Raw genomic sequence first — 24,262 nt, 5'->3', positions numbered from 1 at the left:
AAATATTTCCCCCATACAGCACAAGATGCACTTCCTTTTGAAAGAGTATAAACCAAACTTTACAGATGTTTTTATTAATCCCTTTCTAGAATGTAATACAAAATCTCTCTTTTTTTTTTTTTTTTCTTAAATGGGAATTAAACTCTTAAGTTACAAGGAGCTTGACTCTGGTTTCCTTTTGAAGCACATTTTACATTAAAATAAAACACAAACCTCAAAGAACAATCCACAGACTGGGAGACTATATCTCAACACTTAACTGAAAAAGATGAAAACTTAGAGTGTATAAAGAACTCTTATGAATCTGTGGGTGCAGAAAAATTGGGATCATTAAGACAAAGAGGGTTGCTCACCATCCAGTTTTGACAGGGGGTTAAGTTGTAACCCACTGCAGTTGCTGATAGTGCACTGAGATGAATTTAAATAGGTAAAACACCAGGCATTCTGTGCTTAGAATGCAAGTGAACAGGCAGGCAGGGCTCACAGATTGTTAGATGTACATCTCAGGAAGAATTTTAGTGACACTGGATTCTAGCATCTTCCCATACAGAGATAAGCCTTAAAAAGATTAACTTGAGACATTTTTTTTTCCTTTACGATTAGCAGTAAATCTTTTACCAAGATGTATGCCTAACTGCATGTATTTCCTATCCAGAAAGCATATATAAACGGGCTTCTCCCCTACCTTTTCGGAGCAATTGCCTCAGAGCTAATGTCATCCCAAAACTGGGTTCACCTCTTGGTGGGTCTCAAGCCAGTAGGCGTACCCAAGCCAAAGAATGGAAGAAGGAAGGACTTATTACTTGCAGCAGGTAAGAACACCAGGGATTTTTCCCAAAGCATTGGCTCCTGGGAACTGTAAAAGTGAAGAAGTTTTAAGCTAAGGGCACATGCACATTCACGAAAGGGCTTGAGCAGAGAATTTAGCATAAAATTGAGCAAAAGTTGAGTGTCCAGCTTTAGTAGAAGTCAGAGGGTCAAGATTATCAATTTGGTCCTTCACCTAGTGAAAGTGAAAGTTTAGCTGCATAGTGGTGTCCAATTCTTTGCGACCCCATGCACTCTAGCCCAGCAGTCTACATCAAATTCTCCAGGCAAGAATATTGGAGTGGGCTGCCATTCCCTCCTCCAGGGGATATTCCTGACTCAGGGATCAAACCCATGTCTCCTATGGCTCCTGCATTGGCAGGTAGATTCTTTACCACTGCGTTACCTGGGAAGCCCCATTGTCCCCTTAACATCATTGATTACGGAGACTATTCAAGGGCAAGAATTATGGCCAGGCTTAGATGACAAAACGGCTTAGGCTAAAATGGGTTCTCTCATGTCAAGAAAGCCATGCCTGGTTCTCTTTCTCACAGAAATCTCCCTAACCCATATACTTATACTAACTGGGTGGCTGTGGTCCTTAGCAAGAACCTGAATAAAACTTAGAACTGTTATTTTGTGTGTTTTCCAGTCAACAGATCAATAAGAAAATAACAGAGTGAAAATCAGTAGGTAAATATCCATAGAAGATATGATTCTGAATACCCAATTAACATGAAAAGACACTAAACTGCATTTTTAACTGAAAGCAGGCCCATTTTTGGACAGCCAATTCTCAGATTTTACTTCTTTTATGTGAAAAATTATAGCAATTCCTGCTGGATAGGATAATTTTAATAGTTTTGGGGGACATATCTGTAAAGTGACAGCTGACTGACTTACAGTATCCTAAAAATTTGTAAGGAACACTTGATTTCTCTCTGCCAAAGTATGACAGGATGGAAGGGAGCAGGGCACAGTCATTATAAGAATGACAGCCATTGAAGATATGACAAACTGGTTAGAACCTACAAGGCTTTGACTAGCCTATACGACTTCCCATAGACCTTGAGCCTCATTATACACTCATTGTAGTACATTAACGGAGAAGGCGATGGCACCCCACTCCAGTACTCTTGCCTGGAAAATCTCATGGGCGGAGGAGCCTGGTAGGCTGCAGTCCATGGGGTCGCAAAGAGTCGGACATGACAGCGACTTCACTTTCACTTTTCACTTTCATGGTGGAGAAGGAAATGGCAACCCACTCCAGTGTTCTTGCCTGGAGAATCCCAGGGACGGGAGAGCCTGGTGGGCTGCCATCTATGGGGTCGCACAGAGTCGGACATGACTGAAGCGACTTAGCAGCAGCAGTAATACATTAATGTGCTAAATAACACACCCACCAGTGCTAGGACAGTTTCAAGGTTGACCATTTTAAAAGATCAAAAAGTGGGTGGTGGCCCAATTCCTGAAAACTGCTTTTCCCCACAAATAGTTTAAATAATCCTCCCACTTGTTAGCCTATAAAATTATTCAACCCATAAAAACTAACAACCCTCTACCCCTAGGCTGCTCTCACTTGCCTAGGGCATGTGTATTTCTCTGAATAAACTCACTTTCACTTTACTATGGCTCACTCTCCTGAGACCTGGGAAGTGACCATTCTCTTGCTCCTCCCTTCTCCTGCAACCACAGCCCACTGCTGCTACAGCTGGAAGAAACTTGGACTAAGATGCATGATAGGGTGAGGGGTGAACAGAGAGAAGGGGACGTACATTAGTTCAGTTCAGTCACTCAGTCGTGTCTGACTCTTTGCGACCCCATGAACCGCAGCATGCCAGGCTTCCCTGTCCATCACCAACTCCCGGAGTTCACCCAAACTCATGTCCATCGAGTCAGTGATGCCATCCAACCATCTCATCCTCTGTCATCCCCTTCTCCTGCCTTAAATCTTCCCCAACATCAGGGTCTTTTCAAGTGAGTCAGCTCTTCATATCAGGTGACTGGACATATTTGGCTGGACATTATAAAGTGACAAAACAGCACAAAGATGCCCCAGAATTGTCTCCCAGTAATCTTAGATGAAAGCAGAGGTGCTAAGGCCTTAATGATGTTGTCCCAGAAAGAATGGTTGTGTGTATTTTGAGACCTACCAGAATCCTGTGGGGCTTCCTGTTCATAGGAAAAAGGCTTTGGGCTCCTTGACTTTCCAGGAGTTCAAAAGGGCAGATTCAAATAGTTTTTCTAATTAAGGAAGTAAGGGAACTCAGTAACAAAGGAAAAGCAGTCAAGAAATAATATTGCAGCAATAAAGCAGGGTCCTGGTTCTTCCTCCAAGGATACACATAACAATACACCTTTCAGCTTTTGGCTGAGCACAACATTCCTGGAACACTATCCATTACCTCACCACCAACCAAACAGAAGAAAGTCACATATCCTGTAGCCCCCGCCCCAAATTTTGCCTTTAAAAACTCTTCCCCCAGATTTCCCTGGTGGTCTAGTGGATAAGAATCCTCCTGCCAACGCAGGGGACAATCCTTGGTCTGGGAGGATCTCCACATACCTGTGGGCCACAACTACTGAGCTGGCAAGCTTCAACTACTGAAGCCCTTGCGCCTAGAGCTGTTGCTCTGCAACAAGAGAAGCTACCATAATGAGAAGCCCATGCACTGCAGTGAAGAACTGCCCCACTCTGCCACTAGAGAAAGCCAGCACACAGCAACAAGGGCCCAATGCAGCCACAAATTAATTAATTAATTAAAAACAAACAGGGACTTCACTGGTGGTCCAGTGGTTAAGAGTCTGCCTTCCAACACAGGAGATGCAGTTTCGATCCCTGGTCAGGGAACTAAGAGCCCACATGCTTCAACTAAGTGTGGTGACTAAGCTCCCATGCTGCAATGAAGATCCCACGTGCCTCAACTAAGATCTGATGCACCCAAATAAATAAATATTAAAAAAAACTCAAAAGAAACAAATACTCTTCCCTCAAAACCATCAGGGAGTTCAGGATTTTTTTTTTAGCACAAGCCACCCTTCTCCTTCCTTGGCCCTGCAGTAAACCTCTCTCTGCTCCAAATTGCAACATTTTGGTTTGTCTGGCCTCACTCTGTATCTGGCTCATGAACTTATGGTCAACAACCTGTGTCTCCTGCATTGCAGGTGGATTCTTTACCTGTTGAGCCATCAGGGAAGCCCCTGTATTGTCTTTAATTACACAAATGACTTATTGTCACATATTTGGTCTTTGACGCTGGTTCTTGGGACAGAGTTCCTAAAACATCTGCAGTTTCCTGAGAAATAGAGGAGTATCCTTTTTTTATTCATAACAAGCCCCTCTGAACCATCTGTGAGTGTATGCTAATGAGGTGACTCAGGACAGGTCCCTAGACAACTTTAAGACGGGAGCTGATCCCAGAAAGACCAAGCCTTGACTGGAATGTTGGGCTCTACCCTCTGATCTCAGTAGACAGGAAAGGAACTGGAGATTGAACTCTGTCACTAGGAGGCAGGGGTTTAATCAATCATTCCTGTGTAATAGAACCACCATAAAAACCCCAATGGGGTTCAGAGAACTTCCAAGGAGGCAGGCTGATCCCCGTGCTGGGAGGGTGACTCATCCCAACTCTGGGATGGGGAAAGAGGCCCTTGCACTCAGGACCTTTTTACACTTGGCTCTCTTTACCTTTTCATGTGGGTGTTCATTAATATCCTTGATGAAAGTGAAAGTCACTCAGTCATGTCTGACTCTTTGCAACCCCATGAACTATACAGTTCATGGAATTCTCCAGGCCAGAATACTGGAGTGGGTAGCCTTTCCCTTTTTCAGGGGACCTTACCAACCCAGGGATTGAACCCAGGTCTCCTACATTGCAGGCGGATTCTTTACCCGCTGAGCCACACACAGGAAGAAGCCCTATATCCTTGGTAATAAACTATAAAGGTAAGCGTAACATTGTCCTCAGTTCTGTCAGTTGTTCTGGCAATTTATCTAACCTTAGCAGGCAAAGTACGGGAAGCCCTGAGTTGTAGCCAAGCTGGACACAAATGCAAGGAACCTGGGACTTTGGACTGGTGTCTGAACTGAAGGCACTCTTGTGATACTGAGCCCTTTAGCCTGTGGAGCCTGATGCTAACTCTGAGTTGTCAGTGTCAGATTAGGGTTGAAGCTGAAGACCAAATATTAGAACAAAAGATGTTCCTAGTGCTTTTACTACTTAGGAGACTACAAGGGTTTTAGGATCTCTAAGCCGACAACCAGGGATAGAAACCTCTATTATTTCACACCCTCCATTTTAGTAATAAGAGAAACACTCATATTACACGGGACTGTGTTGTTACAGGGATCGCTGACACTGGAGGATGTGGCCGTGGATGTCACGTGGGAGGAGTGGCAGCTCCTGGCCCCTGCTCAGAAGGCCTTGTACCAGGACGTGATGCTAGAGGACTATAGCAACCTGGTGTCTGTGGGTGAGGACAGTGCCTTTTCTTTCTTCAGCTTCTGAAGGCTTTGTTGTGTCTGTCATGCTCTGAAGTGGTAGATTTTCGGTCTCATCTCTTGTCCCAGATGAGAAGGTATACTCCTTTTCATTTTAGAGAAAAGCCTTTAATTTACAAACATACAAATTGTGTAGTCCCTAAAAAGCATACTGTTCTCAGCATCACAGATCCCTGGTGACATCTGATGAGCCTGAGTCTTCTGGCATTTCCCATGAACAGGGTATCAAGTTAGCAAACCTGATGTACTCTCCAAGTTGGAATGAGAAGAACCACCATGGACCTTAGACGATGAAGTTCCTGGTCAACCCCATCCAGATAGGTGAGAGAGAAGCAGCAAGACAGGCAAGGCTGAAGAAATCACCTTTCAGTTCCTTAGAGAAGGCATCCCAGTGGGGAGGGGTGCAGAGGACACAGAAACAGCCTCCATGTATCCCTCTCTCCATATGAGAGCTCTTTTTCTGGGTGGGAATTTAAAGGAAAATATACCCCTTTATCTCTTCTTGGAAAGAATCCATTTATTTCTCCTTAGATGTCAACATTCCTCCCTGCCACACCCCACAGTCTTCCTTGGATTTTCAAGTCTTCCCATACTTCATAATTTGTCAGAGTATGATTTTATGTTCCTTTCATGTCTCTTGATATGAAATTCCTCCTTCTGTGTCTCGCTTCTAAGAGGAAACTTTGAATTCATCTTTATCTTCTGATGCATACACACGTTCCTGCCCCATTGGAAAATATTTCCCCTTATGACATCCAGCCACACCTTGGAAGCCTTTATTCTCGTGGTGACATGGTCTCTTAATATGTATTTATGTTTGGTTTTCTTTTTTCCCACTCTGAGCTACTTCAAAGGTTCTGTTGTCGTCCTCTGCTCTCATAGACTATAAAACCTTATTTATTTAAATTAAGCCCTTGTTCTCTGGCCCATATCCCGTAACAATGTCTAATACATCTGCTGCTACCATGTATTTTACCTGTCTCTATGGCAACTCCCAGTAAGTTCACACTTTTTGTGTGAGACACCAGAACCATCTTCCCTCCAAGAAAATCCCTTTCCAACATCCTTTCTGAAATTGAGATTCTGTTGTCCTTCTGTACATCTTAAGTCCTGACATTACCTTGAATCTTCTTTACCTTCTGTGTGTGTGCATGTGTCATTTCAGTCATTTCCAGCTCTTTGCAACCCTATGGACTGTGGCCTGCCAGCCCCTTCTGTCCATGAGATTCTCCAGGCAAGAATACCGGAAGGGGGTGCCATTTCATTCTCCAGGGGATCCTCCTGGCCCAGGGATCAAACCTGCATCTCCCACATCTCCAGCATTGGCAGGCGGGTTCTTTACCACAAGCACCACGTGGGAAGCCCCTCTTTACCCTCTCTGTTTAACACCTTTGCTGTTCCTCTTCTTTGTTTCATTAGAGAAGATCTTTCTAAAATTTCTCATTCTGTTTGTTAGGCTAGGGAGCCTAAACAAAATCATAAAATCTCATTAATGAGTCTTATCCTTCTTTCCAAATAAATCCTCATTTCTTCTATGTCTCATTACTTCCTTTGCTTCTTCAAACCATTGTCATGTTTGAACTGCCTACTTTATTCCTTATCTTGCTTTTTCTGTTTCCTTTCCACCGCAGAATATGGCTTCAGTTTAAGTAAAGAATTTTTTTGTGTTTCTCCAATACCAGCACCATGTCTGGTTTGTGGATTAACCATTTAATAAGGATGTGTTGAATGAATGTCTTTCACCATTTTGAAACTGGGTGTCCCTCCAGTCTCTGTGAGGTGATGCTAACAGTGACGGTATTTAACTGTCCCCAGGGCCTTATTTATAAAGCAAACAAATCTATATTTATTCATTGTGAATTTACTGTATTTTACACTGATGGCTGACATCTTTTGGGTTGTTTGGTGTTTTATATTATCGTGTTTTTAACCATTTCCAAGAGATTGGAGTTAGTGCTTAATGGATGCAGAGTTTTTCAGTTGGAGAAGATGGAAAAAAAAAAACAAAAAACTAGCAATAAAAGGTGCTGATGGTTGTACAACATTGTGATTATACTTAATATCACAGAACTGTACATTTAAAAATGGTTAAGGGACTTCCCTGGTGGTCGAGTAGTAGGACTCTGCTTCCACTGCAGGGAGCATGGGTTCAATCCCTCGTCAGGGAACTAAGATCTTGCATGGCCCAGCCCTGCCAAAACCATTAAAACAGTAAAATTTATTTTATATATATTTAACTATAATTTTGAAAAGTTTTTTAAAGATAAGGTAATTTTATGTTTGGAATTTCTTTTCTATTTGATATCTTGGGTTTTTCATTAAAGAGCCAGCTTACCCCAAGGTATTTTTGAAATAGTTTTATTCCATCTGATGCTCATAAAGTGTTCATTGTTATCTTTCCTAGACATTAAGGAAGTGGATGATCATGTGCAGTTGCACTGGCAAAACCAAAATATGCCGAAGTGTCATGAACAGAATGCATTTGGGAATATTATTCATGAGAGCAGAAGTTGTTTTCCTTTAAGGCCAAATTATGATGTATTTGATTTACACAGGAAAACTCTGAAATCATATCTAGATGTAACTAACCAGAAAAAAAGCTGCAACAAAAAGGAGCCTGCTGAGTTTAATTGGGATGGGAGATTCTTGCTCCATGCTCATCATGAACAAACTCATACTGAAATTGAACATCAGGAAATACACAAAAGAGAACACCCATGAATGTACTGAATATGGGAAAGCCTTCCTCAAGAAGTCTCTCAGCTCAATGAACATAAAATAATTCTCACACAGGAAAGAAACCCCATGGATGTAGTCCGTGTGGGAAGACCTTCTTCAAGAAGTTCAAGCTCACTGAACATCAGCGAACTTACAAAGGAGAGAAACCCCATGAGTGTTTTGAATGTGGAAGAGCCTTCCTCAGGGAATTTTAGCTTACTGAACATCAGAAGATGCATATGGGAAATAAACCCCATGTATGCAGTATATGTGGAAAAGCATTCTACAGAAAGTTCAAGCTAACTGAGCACCAGAGAACTCATACAGGAGAGAAAGCCTACAAATGTACTGAATGTGGAAAAGCCTTCTTTAGGAAGGCAGAGCTCACTATACACCAACAAAACAAAACAGGAGAAAAACCCCATGTATGCAGTGAGTGTGGAAAAGCTTTCTCCAGAAAATCACAGCTCTTTCTGGATCAGAAAATTCAGACAGGAGAGAAATCTTATATACGCAGGGAGTGTGGGAAAGGTTTCACACAGAAGGGCAATCTCCTCATACATCAACTAACTCACACTGGAGAGAAACCCTATGGATGCACTGAATGTGGTAAGGCCTTCAGTCAGAAGGCATGCCTCACAGCACATCAGCAATTCCATACGGGAAAGACTTCCTTTGTATGTACTGACCATGGAAAATCTTGTTTGCAGAAATCAGGATTCATTAAACCTCAGAGAATTCATACAAGAGAGAAACCTTATGTGTGCAGCGACCGTAGGAAAGCCTTCACCACAAAGACAATGCTCACTGTCCATCAAAGAACTCACACGGGAGAGAGGCTCTATGGATGCAACGAGTGTGGGAGAACTTTCTCCCACATGTCTGGTTAAACACAAGAGGACACACACGAGAGAGAAACAAGTAGATTCTGTGAAGGTGGAATACTCTTTCACAAAGGGTCACAGCTTCTTAGATACTAGTGAACTCTTGCAGGGGAAAAACCCTGTTAATATAGTGACTGTGCAGATGCCTTCTGTGACCCCTCAGACATCATTACTCATCAGTGGACTCCTAGCAGGTAGGAATGTAGTCCTGATGGAACAGCCAGCTGCCAGATGTGCACCCTCAGGAGATAACAGAGAGTTTGTACAGGAGAGAAAGGTTTATGAATGCTATGAATGTGGTTATGCCTTCAGTGGTCAATTACATCTTATTTTATGTCATGAAAAATACATAGGAAAAAAACTGGTACATTCTATATGGAAAAGCCTTGGGCCATAATGTATAGCTGCTTGCATGGTTATATGTAAACAGGAAGCCTGTGAATGCAGAAGTTAGAAAAGCTGTGTTTTGGAAGAAAGACCCTGTCATCAGTGATTACCATTGGTCATAGGTGAGCTTATAGTGGGTAAAAAATATGAGAGTGGTAAAACCCTTGCCCCCAATAGGTATTACATACGCGAGAGAAACTGTTGGAAGGCAGTGAATGTGGCAAGGTTTTCAGTGGTACATTCTGCCTCATCCGTCAGCTGGTGAAATCATACACAAAGCACTGTGAACATACTACTTGACGAGTATCTTAATTAGTTCTTGTGATGTAAAGCCTGTGAAAATGAGGGGTATTTGAGAGCTTTATGTACCATTTCCCACTTTAATGCATTACATAATATACCTGATACATATTTTTGGACAGGAAACTTGGAACCATATTCTTAGGTACTATGCTTAAAAGTGAAAATGTTAGTCACTCAGTCATGTCTGACTCTTTGTGACCCCATGGACTGTACCTGCCAAGCTCCTCTGTCCATGGAGTTCTCAAGACAAGAATACTGGAGTAGGCTGCCATTCCATTTGCCAGGGGTTTGACCCAGGGATCGAACTAGGGCCTCCTGTATTGCTGGAAGATTCTTTCCTGTCTGAGCAACCAGGGAAGCCTGGTTACTATGCTTATGTTTCCATAATTTTAAGGAGATAATCTACCTCACATCACTGGTTATATTCATTTCTTATACATTCATTTCTCCCAACTGAAAAAAAATTATCTTCAACGCCCACCCAGTATATGATAACTAGCTGCTACATTTCTTTGACTCTAAATTTATTTAAATATTATTTCAGAAAATTGAATTTTCTAATACGAAAAATGAATATTAAGGTCATAAATGCAACTTAATGTCCTTGAATGAGCTTAACTTCAGCTGATAAATAAGACCAAGCATTATACAATAAAGATCACCTTAAATGTAGTTTTTTTTGGAGAAGGCAATGGCACCCCACTCCAGTACTCTTGCCTGGAAAATCCCATGGACAGAGGAGCCTGGTGGGCTGCAGTCCATGGGGTCGCTAAGAGTCAGATACAACTGAGCGATTTCACTTTCACTTTTCACTTTCATGCATTGGAGAAGGAAATAGCAACCCACTCCAGTGTTCTTGCCTGGAGAATCCCAGGGACGGGGGAACCTGGTGGGCTGCCGTCTATGGGTCACACAGAGTCGGACACAACTGAAGCGACTTAGCAGCAAATGTAGTTTTTAAGATTTTCTAGACTTGAAAAGGTAGTGAAATGGTTTGCAAAGTGAACTGAAAGCCCAAAAACAATTAGTAATTTAAACCTATAAATTACATAATAAAATACATTGCAACACAGACCTTGCTTTTTTTTTTTTCCTTAAAACATGAAAAGATGGACAATCTGAACACAAATTAAGATTGCTTCTCTCCTAGCTCTCCCCTTCTCTGGTTATCCAGATTATTCTCAGAATCCTGGGAATATGAAAGTCTACACTGGTTAACTCAGCTGCATTCTTCCTTCTGGACATAGTTCCCTAACCCTATCTTTTGCCTCACTGATGGGATGGAAACCGATACCAGGAAGAAAGGTGGGTGGTTCCATTTCCTCCTAACTCAGGCACTCTTGAATCTAACATGTTTGGGAGTCACATGAGGAAGAGAGAAGTCGATTTTGTAGAATCAACTTTGGCCTGTTACCTCATTCTCCACAGAGCTGGAGAGACTGAATCAGATTGGGAATGAGTTGAGGAGCCCTGCAAGAGTGGGCTGAATCTGGTTCTAGACTGGAATACTACAGGCCTTTAACCAATCTGGCAAATGTTTTCCAAATCTCTATAATCATTGAGCTGTAGCCAGGGGTAATGTCAGTAGTGACTGGCATAAGGTTCAGGCCAAGTCTACTGCTGGAAAACTGGGTTTGAGGAAGGGCATGATGTCAGGTCCCTTAGGGAGAAGCTAGCGGTAGAGGCATGTAAGTAGATGAGGTATCTTAATGGCATTGTAAATGTTCTTTAAAAACTAACACATGATGTGAAAACTTAAGACTCACTTGGAGTGAACATCTCAATTGTTTTCTTAAGGGTTTTAATGTGGAATATATGAAGATCTTAGGTCATACATAAACATTCCTGTATTACACTGCTCTGGCTGCCATACTGAAATACCATCATAGGTGGCTTAAACAGAAGTTAATATTCTCATAGTTCCAGAGACTAGAAGTCCAAGGTCAAGGTTCCAGCAGATACAACTGGAGTAGAGCCCCACCCTTACAACTTCATTTAACCTGAATTACTTACCGTAGGAGTCCCATCTCCAAATAGAGCCACAGTGGGTTTCAGGGCTTCAGCATGTGAATCTGATGGGACACAAACATTCAGTCCTTAAAATTCCACCACTGGCCCTGTGCCCTTCAATCACACCCCTCTTGCATGCAAAATACATACATTTCACCCCAATAGCCCCCTGGATTAACTCTAATCCAGGACTTCCCTGGTGGTTCAGTGGTTAAGAATCCACCTGCCAATGCAAGGGAAATGGGTTTGACCCTTGGTCCAGGAAGACTCCACATGCCTATGGCAGCTAAGCCTGTGCACCGCAACTACTGAGCCCACATACTGCAGCCAGATAAAGCCCCTGCCCAACAAAGAAGACCCAACACAGCCAAAAACAAATACCTTAAAAAAAAAGTCTTTATCCAAAGTCTCATCTGAGCCAAATATAGGTGAGACGTGATGTACAATTCACCCTGAGGAAAATTCCTCTCCATCTTTGGACCCGTGAAACCAGGTAAGTTATGTTCTTCAAAAATACAATGGTAGGACAGAGGTACAATACATACTTCCATTATAAGACAGATAAATCATAAGGAAAAAAGAGTGACTGGTCCCAAGCAAGTCCAAAAGCTAGAGAAACAAATTCCATTAAATCTTAGGGCTAATGTCTTTGGTTCACTGCTCTGCCCTCCAGGCACTGTAGATCACATTGTAGGTGGGAATCAAAACTCTTGCTATAATGAGAAAGACAAACCAACAACTTTCCTTTTACATTCTGCACACCAGTACTGAGACAGGCTGGGACCCAGGACACTTCACTGCAGTGCCTGCCCCTAGACAAACGGCCCATCCAGAATACAGAGGAACTATAAGGGACTAAAAATAACTGCCTGGCATAGGCAATAGGAGCAAATTATGAACAAGATACACAAAGACCCAAACCCAACAGCTACTTCTGAGGTACTGTGAGCAAAAGCAGGATCCTATGTGTGTTCCCTGCAAACAGCCCTAAAAGAAATGGGCAGACCACCCAAGCCACCCCTCCCCTGGACCTGCCCTACCCTCACACCATTTAATGGACCAGCTCACCACCTGCCCCGTAGCAAGAAAGGGTACCTGTTACTTGTTTTCACTTCCTCCTGCTACAGCACCAGGCCCAATAAAGCATTGCCTGAATTTATCTGGCCTCTTACCAATTTCTATTGGCTAGAATCCAAGAACCCTGGTCAGTAACAGAATGTACAGCTCAATGAAACCATGTTATTTTTCCTGCATTTATACCTTTTATATTTCCAGCACCCAGATCCATGTTTGCCACAGAGGATGCATTTTATAAACATCTGCTGGGTCAATAAATAAATAACGCCTTTAGCTTGAACGTTCTCTGAACCAAGTTCTATAATTACAGGGTTGTTGTTTAGTCGCTACATCGTGTCCGACTCTTTTGCGACCCCATCGACTGTATAGCCCTCCAGGAGCCTCTGTCCATGGGATTTCACAGGCAAGAATACTGGAGGGGGTTGCCATTTCCTTTTCTGACCTTCCTGACTTAGGGAGCGGTGCTTCATCAGTTGCGTCACAATACTCAACAGAATCACTTCCCTCAGAGCTTCTGATTCAAGTATTTCTCACCTTTGTGCAAGTAAAACCTTACCCCATCTTTGGCTCATCCCACTGTCGAAGGGAGAACCATGCTTCTCCTCTGGCTTTGCCCCTGATCAAAAGTGTTTCCCATTTCCCTCCACACCAGTCATAACAAGAGCTGTATAATCCCGCCGTTTTACCCACTCTCAGACCTGTGCCCTCCTGAACGGTTTTCTAAACCCTACAACACCCTCTACAGTCCGCATTCCTAGAATACTGCTCGGTTGTCCTTCAATTGTTGCTAGGTTTGGCTTGGGATTCCTCCCTATTGGATTTCTTTGAGACGGCCGCGCTTCTTAGCTTCTCTTCATCTTAAATCAAAGGGCCTTCATGTCCGCGAACATCTCTGCCCAGCCTGCAGAGATCCAGGTACCCTTGAGTTTCTGAGAAGCTAAGCGTTTGTGCAGCGCCCCTGGCGAATGTTCAAAGTCATGGCCCAATGGGTCAGGTGGGCCGAAAATAGGGTGAAATAAGTCCTTTTCGATAGCTTCTCACCGTTTTACACCTTCCCGCGAAAGGAAGAAAAACGAAGCCCTCACCGGTCAAACGGAACTAGGTGGAAAACGGCTGCTACTGGAAAAGAGCCGCAAACCCGGCGCGGAAATATTGCGTCATGGAAAGATCGCGAGAAGCCAGGATCCGGGTCTTTGGAACGGCTGCTTGTGAACCTCGTCGGCCGCCATCCTTTCAGCTTCCAGGAGTCTTGCCTGCGGCAGAGGGTGGTCGCTTGGTTTTAATACGTCTATCCTGTGATTTGCCTCCAGCGGTGAAGACAGAAGTCATCCGTCAGGTCAGTGTTGGTTTCTGGGCGTGTTTCAGGGCCAGGGAGAGCGCCTTAGGGTGTTTGTTGTTGTTGTTGTTCCAGATTGCGTAATGGGGTAGGCGTTGGGGTGACGCGAATGGTCATGCCGGCTGGTACCTTTTGTGTTTGTGGACCAACCTGGGGGTTCATGTTGAGAGTTTTCTCTGGTGCGGGAGCACGGTTACCGTGTTGGATCTGTAACCTAGCTGGATGCCACCAGGCCTTCCTGGCACAGGCCGTCCCTCACATCCTGTGCTTCAGCTCCTCTCTGAAGTACCTAGATAATAGTACTTGATGTACATTTCATGAGTTGTTTTGCAGAGGTTAAAAAAAAAAAAAAAAACTCTCCCTCTCCAACAAAGAAGAAGATATTAATAAACTATTTAGTGAGGTAGGGCACAGAACCCCAGGCCTCCTGGAACCCAAGGACTGATAATGTTAACCCCTGTGAAACCATCCTGCTACCTCACCAAAAGCCAATTAAACAATTGTGCACAAGCTGATCTTGGACCCTGCAAACCCCGTCCCTCCCTCACCTGGCTTTTAAAACTGCTTTGCCAGATCCCGTCTTATTTTAGGGCGTTTTAGGGCAAGAGCTGTCTTGTCTCAATGCAAGGCCTTGAAATAAACCTTTCACTGTTTCAGACAACAGCGTTTCAGTTTGTTTGGCTTTGCGGTGTCTTGAACATGATTAACAGCATGACAAATTGGGAGATCTTTGCTGGAGAGTAACATTTGGGGTGTCTGTTGTTAGGGGATTGGAACTTGTGTCCTCATTAGGGACAGTGTTTGGGGAGCTTATTGCATGTTTAATTTTAGATGTGGAGTTTCCGGTCTTGCATCCATGTTACTGTATATTCCTATTGAAAATACTTGGTTTTCAGGTTCATCCTGAAATCAGGGCTTCCCTGGTGCTCAGCAGTAAAGAATCTGCCTGCCAATGCAGGAGACTGAGGTTTGATTCCTGGGTGCGGAAAATCTCTTGGAGAAGCCAACGGCAACCCACTCCAGTATTTTTGGGCTTCCCTTGTGGGTCAGCTGGTAAACAATCCGCCTGCAATGAGGGAGACCTGGGTTTGATCCCTGGGTTGGGAAGATCCCTTGGAGAAGGGAAAGGCTACCCACTCCAGTATTCTGGAGAATTCTGTAGAATAGTAGAGAATGTATAGTCCATGGGGTTGCAAAGAGTCAGACACAACTGAGCAACTTTCACTTTCCAGTATTCTTGCTTGGGAAATCCCATGGACAGAGGAGCCTGGCAGGCTACACTCCATGGGGTCACAAAGAGTTGGACACGACTGAGCACTAACACACTTTAAATACTCCTCCAGAAAGCAACTCTTGTTAAAATTTAGTATATTTCATTTTTAGCGTTGGGATCAGATGTGTAGGTATTGGTATGATTTTATACATTTTAATCTAACATCCTATCATAACCATTTGAAAGTTTTATTTCTTTTCTTTTAAAAATACTATCACAGTTATGCTCCATCAAGTGGGTATTTTAATTTGGGAAGAAGCGATACAGATGTAGGTACTACACTTTTCAGTTCAGTTCAGTCGCTCAGTCGTGTCCAACTCTGCGACCCATGAATCACAGCACACCAGGCCTCCCTGTCCATCCCCAACTCCCGGAGTTCACTCAAACTCATGTCCATTGAGTCAGTGATGCCATCCAGCCATCTCATCCTCTGTCATCCCCTTCTCCTCCTGCCCCTAATCTCTCCCAGCATGAGAGTCTTTTCCAATGAGTCAACTCTTCGCATGAGGTGGCCAAAGTATTGGAGTTTCAGCTTCAGTATCAGTCCCTCCAATGAACACCCAGGACTGATCTCCTTTAGCATGGACTGGTTGGATCTCCTTACAGTCCAAGGGACTCTCAAGAGTCTTCTCCAACACCACAGTTTAAAAGCATCAATTCTTCGGCGCTCAGCTTTGTTCACAGTCCAACTCTCACATCCATGCGTGACCACTGGAAAAACCATAGCCTTGACTAGATGGACCTTTGTTGGCAAAGTAATATCTCTGCTTTTGAATATGCTATCTAGGTTGGTCATAACTTTCCTTCCAAGGAGTAAGCATCTTTTAATTTCATGGCTGCAATCACCATCTGCAGTGATTTTGGAGCCCAAAAAAATAAAGTCTGACACTGTTTCCACTGTTTCCCCATCTATTTCCCTTGAAGTGTTGGGACCAGATGCCATGATCTTAGTTTTCTGAATGTTGAGCTTTAAGCGAACTTTTTCACTCTCCTCTTTCACTTTCATCAAGAGGCTTTTTAGTTCCTCTTCACTTTATGCCATAAGGGTGGTGTCTTCGGTATATCTGAGGTTACTGAAATTTCTCCCGGCAATCTTGATTCCAGCTTGTGCTTCTTCCAGCCCAACGTTTCTCATGATGTACTCTGCATAGAAGTTAAATAAGCAGGGTGACAATATACAGCCTTGATGTACTCCTTTTCCTGTTTGGAACCAGTCTGTTGTTCCGTGTCCAGTTCTAACTGTTGCTTCCTGACCTGCATATAGGTTTCTCAAGAGGCAGATCAGGTGGTCTGATATTCCCATCTCTTTCAGAATTTTCCACAGTTTATTGTGATCCACACAGTCAGAGGCTTTGGCATAGTCAATAAAGCAGAAATAGATGTTTTTCTGGAACTCTCTTGCTTTTTCCATGATCCAGCGGATGGTGGCAATTTGATCTCTGGTTCCTCTGCCTTTTCTAAAACCAGCTTGAACATCTGGAAGTTCACGGTTCACGTACTGCTGAAGCCTGGCTTGCAGAATTTTGAGCATTACTTTACTAGCGTGTGAGATGAGTGCAATTGTGCGGTAGTTTGAACATTCTTTGGCATTGCCTTTCTTTGGGATTGGAATGAAAACTGACCTTTTCCAGTCCTGTGGCCACTGCTAAGTTTTCCAAATTTGCTGGCATATTGAGTGCAGCACTTTCACAGCATCGTCTTTCAGGATTTGAAAGAGCTCAACTGGAATTCCATCACCTCCACTAGCTTTGTTCCACCTTTGTTCGTAGTGATGCTTTCTAAGGCCCGCTTGACTTCACATTCCAGGATGTCTGCCTCCAGGTGAGTGATCACAATATCATGATTATCTGGGTTATGAAGCTCTTTTTTTGTACAGTTCTTCTGTGTATTTTTGCCACCTTTTCTTAATATCTTCTGCTTCTGTTAGGTCCATACCATTTCTGTCCTTTATTGAGCCCATCTTTGCATGAAATGTTCCCTTGCTGCTGCTGCTGCTGCTGCTGCTAAGTCCCTTCAATCATGTCCAACTCTGTGCGACCCCATAGACGGCAGCCCACCAGGCTCCCCTGTCCCTGGGATTCTCCAGGCAAGAACACTGGAATGGGTTGCCATTTTCTTCTCCAATGCATGAAAGTGAAAAGTGAAGTGAAGTCGCTCAGTCGTGTCCGACTCTTAGCGACCCCATGGATTGCAACCCACCAGGCTCCTCTGCCCATGGGATTTTCCAGGCAAGAGTACTGGAGTAGGGTATCTCTAATTTTCTTGAAGAGATCTCTAGTCTTTCCCGTTCAGTTGTTTTCCTCTATTTCTTTGCATTGATCGCTGAGGAAGGCTTTCTTATCCCTCCTTGCTATTCTTTGGAACTCTACATTCAGATGCTTATATCTTTCTTTTTCTCCTCTGCTTTTCACTTCTCTTCTTTTCACAGCTATTTGTAAGGCCTCCTCAGACAGCCATTTTGCTTTTTTGCATTTCTTTTCCATGGGGATGGTCTTATCCCTGTCTCCTGTACAATGTCATGAACCTCCATCCATAGTTCATGAGGCACTCTGTCTATCAGATCTAGTCTCTTAAATCTATTTCTCACTTCCACTGTATAATCATAAGGGATTTGATTTAGGTCATACCTGAGTGGTCTAGTGGTTTTCCCCGCTTTCTTCAATTTAAGTCTGAATTTGGCAGTAAGGAGTTCCTGATCTGAACCACAGTCAGCTTCCGGTCTTGTTTTTGCCGACTGTATAGAGCTTCTCCATCTTTGGCTGCAAGGAATATAATCAGTCTGATTTCGGTGTTGACCATCTGGTGATGTCCATGTGTAGGAACATGTAAATGGATTTCTTTTAACTCAAGTTTTTTTGTTTCTTTGACCAGCTGTGATATTTTTCTATATGTGTTTTGGACATGTTTTATTACGTTTGTTTGTAAACAGGTTGTACTTTTGTTGTAGCTGTAAATAGTGTCATTTTTTTTCCCATATGACCCAGCTCCCTCAATTTTGTGTCTTCTAATTTTATGTAATGAACAAGAGCAAAAATTAAAAAGATATATTTTGTCACCTCATTCCACTCAGATATTACTAATTGATTCCTTCAGATTGATTCCTTTATATTTTCTAGTTGAGCATCTTTGTCATCTGCAAATAGAGTTGACCAGGTAGCAAGTTTATGGACTGGAGTAAGAAGAACCTGCTTCTCCCTCTGACTTGGGTAGTTCATCTTTGAGTCAGGCTTCATCACTTGTGAAAAAAGCTGTCATGATTCCCACTTCATAGCTGTTAGAAAGATGGAATGAGCAAAAGTTCTTTGAGTACAAAGCAGAGTGCCTGCTAGTCTGAATAAATGGTACATGCACTTTATAGTTATTAATCTTTCTCAAAGGTGTCCCACACACCTTATTGAGATGTAATTGGCATATACATATATAATTCTATAAGTTTAAAGGTGTACAGTTGTGTTTATTTAATACACTTTCATATTGCAAAATAATCACCACCGTTAGTCAACATCTGCATCATGTGACATAATTACCATTTCTTTTTAGTGATGAGAACACTGAAGATCTACTTTTTTTTATTAACTTTCAAGTGTATGTGCTTAGTTGCTCTGTTGTGTCTGACTCTTTTCGATCCCATGGATGTAGCCCTCCAGGCTCTGCTCTCCATGGGGATTCTTCAGGCCAGAATACTGGAATGGGTTGCCATGCCCTCCTCCAGGGGATCGTCACAACCCAGAGATTGAACCCACGTCTAATACGTATTTAACTGTAATCACCATACTGTACATTACAGTCCCCTTAAAAGGCTTTTAAATTTTTTTTTCGTTGATAATTTTTTTCTCTTTTAAGTTTTCTTTATGTTGTGAGATTTTTCAATATTTTATATTCTGGGAATACACCATACCTGTTCATAATGATTTGTTCTTTTAACATGGGACTGAATTCTGTTTGCTTATAGTTTACCTAATATTTTTGCACCTAGAAATAAAAAAATGTTTGGGATTTGCTTCAAAATAATCCAGTGGTGGTGGAGGAGTGAATGGAGGTGTAGATAAAACAAATGAGGTTTGAGTTGATAATTATTGAAGTCACACAGTGGATACGTGGAGTTTGATTACACTCTTCTTTGTTTGTTTGTTTGTCTGTGGCTACACTGGGTCTTCATTGCTGCACACGGGCTTTCTCTAGTGCGGCAAGTGGAATCTACTCTCTGGTTGTGGCACACGGGGCTTCTCACTGAGGTGGCTTCTCTTGACGCAGAGCATGGCCTCTAGGCACACGGGCTCAGTAGTTGTGTGTGCCTGGGCCTAGTTACCCCAAGGCATGTGGAATCTTTCTGGACCATGGATTGAACCTGTATGCCCTGCGTTGGCAGGCATGTTCTTAATCACTGAACCACCAGGGGGGTCGCTGAGTACACTGTTCTCTATGAGGGTTTTTTGTACACGAGGTTTAAATTACTGTTCTTTCTTTTGCTTGAAATTTTTTAAAAAAAAAATTGTGAAAATGTATAAGTGAAACTGATCTGTACTTTTCTTTAAAAGCTTTTTTCAAGTATAACACCCAAAATTAAAGGCTAGAATGTTACAGAAATAAAATAAAAACCAAATTAAAAAGAATAGAATATTACAGGGACTTCCTTGGCAGTCCAGTGGTTAAGACTCTGCCCTTCCACTAGAGAGGCATGGGTTCAATTCCTGGTCATCCCTGGTTAGGGAACTAAGATCACACATGCCAAACAGCATGGCTTAAAAAAAAAAGAATAGAGTATTCCAGCACCCTAGAAGCCTCCACCTCCTAATCTCCCTCCTTTCCAGAGGCAATTACTTTCCTAAAAACATATTAGATTTGCCTGACTATTAACTTTATGTAAGTAGAATCATGCATCCATGTTTTCTTGTGTCTGGCTTCTTATGTTCAATGTTTTGTTGTGAAATTCATCTAAGTTATTGCATGTAGCAATAGAGTATTTCTTTTCATTGCTATTAGTATTCCACTGTATGAAAGTAAAAGAAATTGTTAGTCCCTCAGTTGTGTCTGCCTCTTTGCGACCCCGTGCACTGTAGCCTTCCCCACGTCCTCCCAGGCTTCTCTGTCCATGGAATTCTCCAGGCAAGAGTTCTGGAGTGGGTAGCCATTCTCTTCTCCAGGGAATCGTCCCTACTTGGATTGAACCCTGGTCTCCTGCATTGCAGTCGGATTCTTTACCATTTCTTTTTATTGCTCAGTCATGTCTGATTCTTGCAACCCCATGGACTGTAACCATCAGGCTTCTCTGTCCATGGAATTCTCTTGCCTCTCCAGGCAAGAACCTGGAGTGGGTTGCCATTTCCTACTCCACTATGTTATATATATGTACACACGCTGTTATAGTCTTTTTCCAGTACTGTTTATCGTAAGACACTGAATATATAGTCCCCTGTGCTGTACAGTAGGACCTTGTTGTTTATAAAGCCAACATTTTCGTACTTCATTTTTCCTGAACTGGATCTGTGTGAGATCTTAGCCATGGACAAGACCATGAGCTGATTTGTATTTCCCATCTTCTCTTTCACTTTCACACTCTTCCAACTTTGTCAAAAAAGACATTCGTCTCACCCATTTCATATGTTTCTGTGGGACCCAACCCCATGATAGAAAAGCTTTCAGGGAGTTAAAGAGACTTGAATTATTGGGACATTCTGTTTGAATGAGTACTCGAGGCTACAGAGAGCTGTGGCCGTAGGTTCAGTCATTGAATTTGCTCTTGAATCCACAGATTCTAGTCTACAGGAACATCTTCAGTAATAGGAGGCTCCAGGCTTTGGAGAGCATGGATTCTGGCAGCAGCTTGACCTGAGACCCCTGACCATAACCTCCAGGCAGGCCTGGAAAGAGAGAAGACAGAACACAGCCTGGAGTTACACACTCTTTCTTAAGAAGTGGAGAAGATGAGCAAGGTCCAGGTGAGGTTTGTGTTATTTGTTTTAATCCTTTGTTTCCCAGGGGACTTGTGGAAGCTTCTAAAAAGCAGTCTGGTGAAATGAGAACAGTATGAAGTGAAAAGTGAAAGTGATGGTCACTCAGTTGTGTCAGACTCTTTGTGACTCCCATGGAGTGTAGCCCACCAGGCTCCTCTGTCTGTGGAATTCTCCAGGCCAGAATACTGGAGTGGTTAGCCATTCCCTTTTCTAGAGGATCTTCCCGACCCAGAGACAGAACCCTGGTCTCCTCCATTGTAGGCAGATTCTTTACCTTCTGAGCCACCAAGAAATCCCTGAGAAGAGTATATGTTAAAAAAAATTAGGATCTGCTGGACAGTAAGTTTAGGCTAAAATCTTAAAATAGAGGCAAATTCTTCCCTTATAACTTCTTAACCCCAGTTTCAAAATAATGAAGTCAGAGCCAATTATTCTTGGGTGATCTTTGTATTTTTACTTATACAAATGATACATAGCTCCATTTGCGTGCACAAGGTTTAAGCACACAAAAGTCTTTGCACCAAAAGAGAATATCCTCTTTTGCCTTTTTCTCACCAAAGGCTCACCCCGAAGGGTAACATGTTAATAATTTGGGTCTCCCACCAAATTCATGTTTGGTAAAATATATCTATATTTAGATTAATTTCTATATATCTTAATATATGCATTTCTATGCACACACATGTAAACTTATAGATATGTAACTGAATATGTTATTAAGAGTTTTTCATATGTCTGGGATGAGACTATATACTATATAGACTATATACTATAGACTATACTATCTGGGGGCTTGATTCTTTTCATTTAAGAGAATGCCTTGAAGATCATTGATACCAGTATATTTAAATCCATCTCATTGATTTTAATGTTTGCATAATATTTCATAGCATGGAGGTTTAGGATACCCTGTCTGCCTCTAATAGACTTCTAAATTAATAACAGATTTTTCACTCATATAAACAAAGACATTCTTACTGCACAGTGTCTTTTATTTCTATGCAAATATTATTTTAGTTCTTTTCTAGGCTGGGAAGGACTAATTTGTAGAATTCCACAGGGCTATGGTTTGAATTTGTGCCTCTACAATTCATTGTTGAAATCTTAACCAATCAAAGATGATAGTATTAGGAGGTGGGACCATTTGGAGGTGTGTAGGTCAGTCATGAGGGTGAGGTCTTCACAAATGGGATGAATGTCCTTTTAAGAGAGAATGCACAGGGATCTCTCACCCTTCCCTGTGAAGGTTCCCGCTGTGAACCAGGGAGCGGGCCCTCACTAAAAGGTGGCCATGATGGCCCTTGATCCCAGACTTCCCAGCCCCCACAACTGTGAGAAATAAATTTGTTTTTGTAAGCTACCCAGTCTGTGGTATTTTATTATAGCAACCCAAGTGGACTAAGACACAGTCATGGGCTTTCCCTGGTGGCTCAGTGGTAAAGAACCCACCTGCCAATGCAGGGGACACAGGTTCAATCCCTGGGCCGAGAAGATCCCACATTGCCACAGAGCTAAGCCCGAGCACCACAACTACTGAGCCTGTGCTCTGGAGCCCGGGAGGCACAACTGCTAAAGCCCACTGGCCTAGAGCCTGTGCTCTGCAACAGGAGAACCCGTGACAATGAAAGGCCCACACACCACAGCTAGGGCGTGGCCCCCACAACTAGAGAAAAGCCCATGCAGCAACAAAGACACAGCACAAAAATAAATAAATACAGATTTTTTTTTAAAAAGGCACATGGTCTATCCTATGTGAAATAGCCACAGCCACAGTGCACATAATTTTTTATCACGGGGAAGATAAACAGAACTTGTTCCAGGGACTTCCATGGTGGTCTAGCAGTTAGGATTCTGGGCTTTCACTGCTGTGATCCAGGTTCAGTCCCTAGTCAGGGAACTGAGATCCCATGAACTATGTCATACGGCCAAAAAATAAAATAAAAATGAGATCTTTTCTGATTTATTAAAAAAAAAAAAAAAGAACATGTTCTTATTCTTTTTCCACATGTTCCATCATGATTTGCACTGGAATTTGTTATTACAGGGCTCTGTGTCATTCGAGGATGTGGCTGTGGGCTTCAGCCAGGAGGAGTGGCAGATACTGGGCCCATCTCAGAAGGCCCTGTACTGGGACGTCATGTTGGAGAACTACTGCAACTTAGTGTCAGTAGGTAAGGGCAGCATGTGCTCAGGCCACCCAGGATGGCGTTCTCCTGCTCTCTGTCCATCTCTGGCTCAACCCACGCCTGCTTCACTTACACCCTACTCAAATGACTGACCTCCCTGTCTACAAACTTACCCCGGCCCCAGCTAATGCCCATTCTAGCTTTAGATCAGAACATCTCCACTATGAGAGCTTATCATAGGGGTGGTGATGGGCGTGCCTCTCTGCTGGTTTCCCTGGTAACCAATGAGCCAACCTGACGTCAATTTCCCCTGTAACTGGTAATGCACACCCCACCCCAGCAAAGACTGCCGTCATGTCCTACCTGCCATGTACTGCACACAGTGGGGTATTGCTCCAGGACCTTGCGTCAGACAAGTAAGCTCCTCCCTCCGTTAAACCACTGATGTCTCTGTCGCCGACTCCGGGCTCTTTTTCTTTGGTTTGAAGTTGGGTGAGTCCAGGGCTTGGCTTGGAGGACTGCAAGGTGCAGCCCAGCAGACAGCATTATAGTCAGTTGCCTTTTCTTTCTCATTCAGTGAAATCTGCAGGGTTCCTGGAATGTTGTGTTTTATGGTTGGGACTAAAGCACTGTAGGTCCTAGAATGCATGTTCTCTCTTTCCAAGGTAAAGGTTTTTACTTTATCGAAGTATAAGGGATGTGGTCCTCAAAATCAAACTTTGTACAGTTCTCGTAGATCACCCCGGCTCAAATGCTCAGCACCGGCCATCCCGTGATTTCCCGTTTACAGGATATCAGGCTCCCACACCAAATTCACTCTTTCAGTTGGAACAAGGAGGACCCCCGTGGACGGTCGAGGGAGCAGCCCTGAGTCCAACCTGCTCAG

General features: G+C 43.0%; 1 protein-coding gene, 1 long non-coding RNA gene and 1 pseudogene across 10 annotated transcripts in view; 2 read left to right on the top strand and 1 right to left on the bottom strand.

Annotated features, from left to right (window-relative positions):
* The window catches only part of LOC147354395 (uncharacterized), a 30,469-nt gene extending 16,661 nt beyond the window's left edge, over positions 1–13,808 (bottom strand). The window contains exons 1-3 of one of the 2 annotated variants that reach the window (XR_015146368.1): positions 13,729–13,808; positions 11,614–11,672; positions 9,505–9,630 (exon numbers count right to left, since the gene is read on the bottom strand). This is a non-coding gene — a long non-coding RNA (uncharacterized LOC147354395). Of the gene's footprint in view, positions 1–9,504; positions 9,631–11,613; positions 11,673–13,728 lie in introns of those variants that run through there. The other variant, XR_015146369.1, reaches the window with a different exon arrangement.
* LOC147354396 (zinc finger protein 350-like) lies at positions 109–9,461 on the top strand (annotated as a pseudogene). The gene is made up of 3 exons (XR_015146319.1): positions 109–812; positions 5,154–5,280; positions 7,713–9,461. The product of XR_015146319.1 is annotated as a zinc finger protein 350-like (transcript).
* Positions 13,809–13,904: 96 nt separating the features above from the next.
* LOC147354393 (zinc finger protein 577-like) overlaps positions 13,905–24,262 on the top strand; it is a 50,795-nt gene continuing 40,437 nt past the window's right edge. For 4 of the 7 annotated variants that reach the window (XM_086353854.1, XM_086353852.1, XM_086353856.1 and 1 more), the window contains exons 1-4: positions 13,905–14,023; positions 21,049–21,235; positions 23,295–23,421; positions 24,167–24,262. In XM_086353854.1, the coding sequence (XP_086209980.1) occupies positions 21,221–21,235; positions 23,295–23,421; positions 24,167–24,262 (238 nt within the window). In that variant the 5' untranslated portion in view covers positions 13,905–14,023; positions 21,049–21,220. Of the gene's footprint in view, positions 14,024–21,048; positions 21,236–23,294; positions 23,422–24,103 lie in introns of all 7 variants that reach the window. The other 3 variants (XM_086353853.1, XM_086353851.1, XM_086353855.1) reach the window with 1 other exon arrangement.

The sequence above is a fragment of the Bos grunniens genome, chromosome 18 (genome assembly GCF_055505025.1).
Source record: "Bos grunniens cultivar Pamir isolate PY7600 chromosome 18, Bosgru_T2T1.0, whole genome shotgun sequence".
NCBI classification, from domain to species: domain Eukaryota; kingdom Metazoa; phylum Chordata; class Mammalia; order Artiodactyla; family Bovidae; genus Bos; species Bos grunniens.
This window is presented reverse-complemented; position numbering and strand designations above follow the sequence as displayed.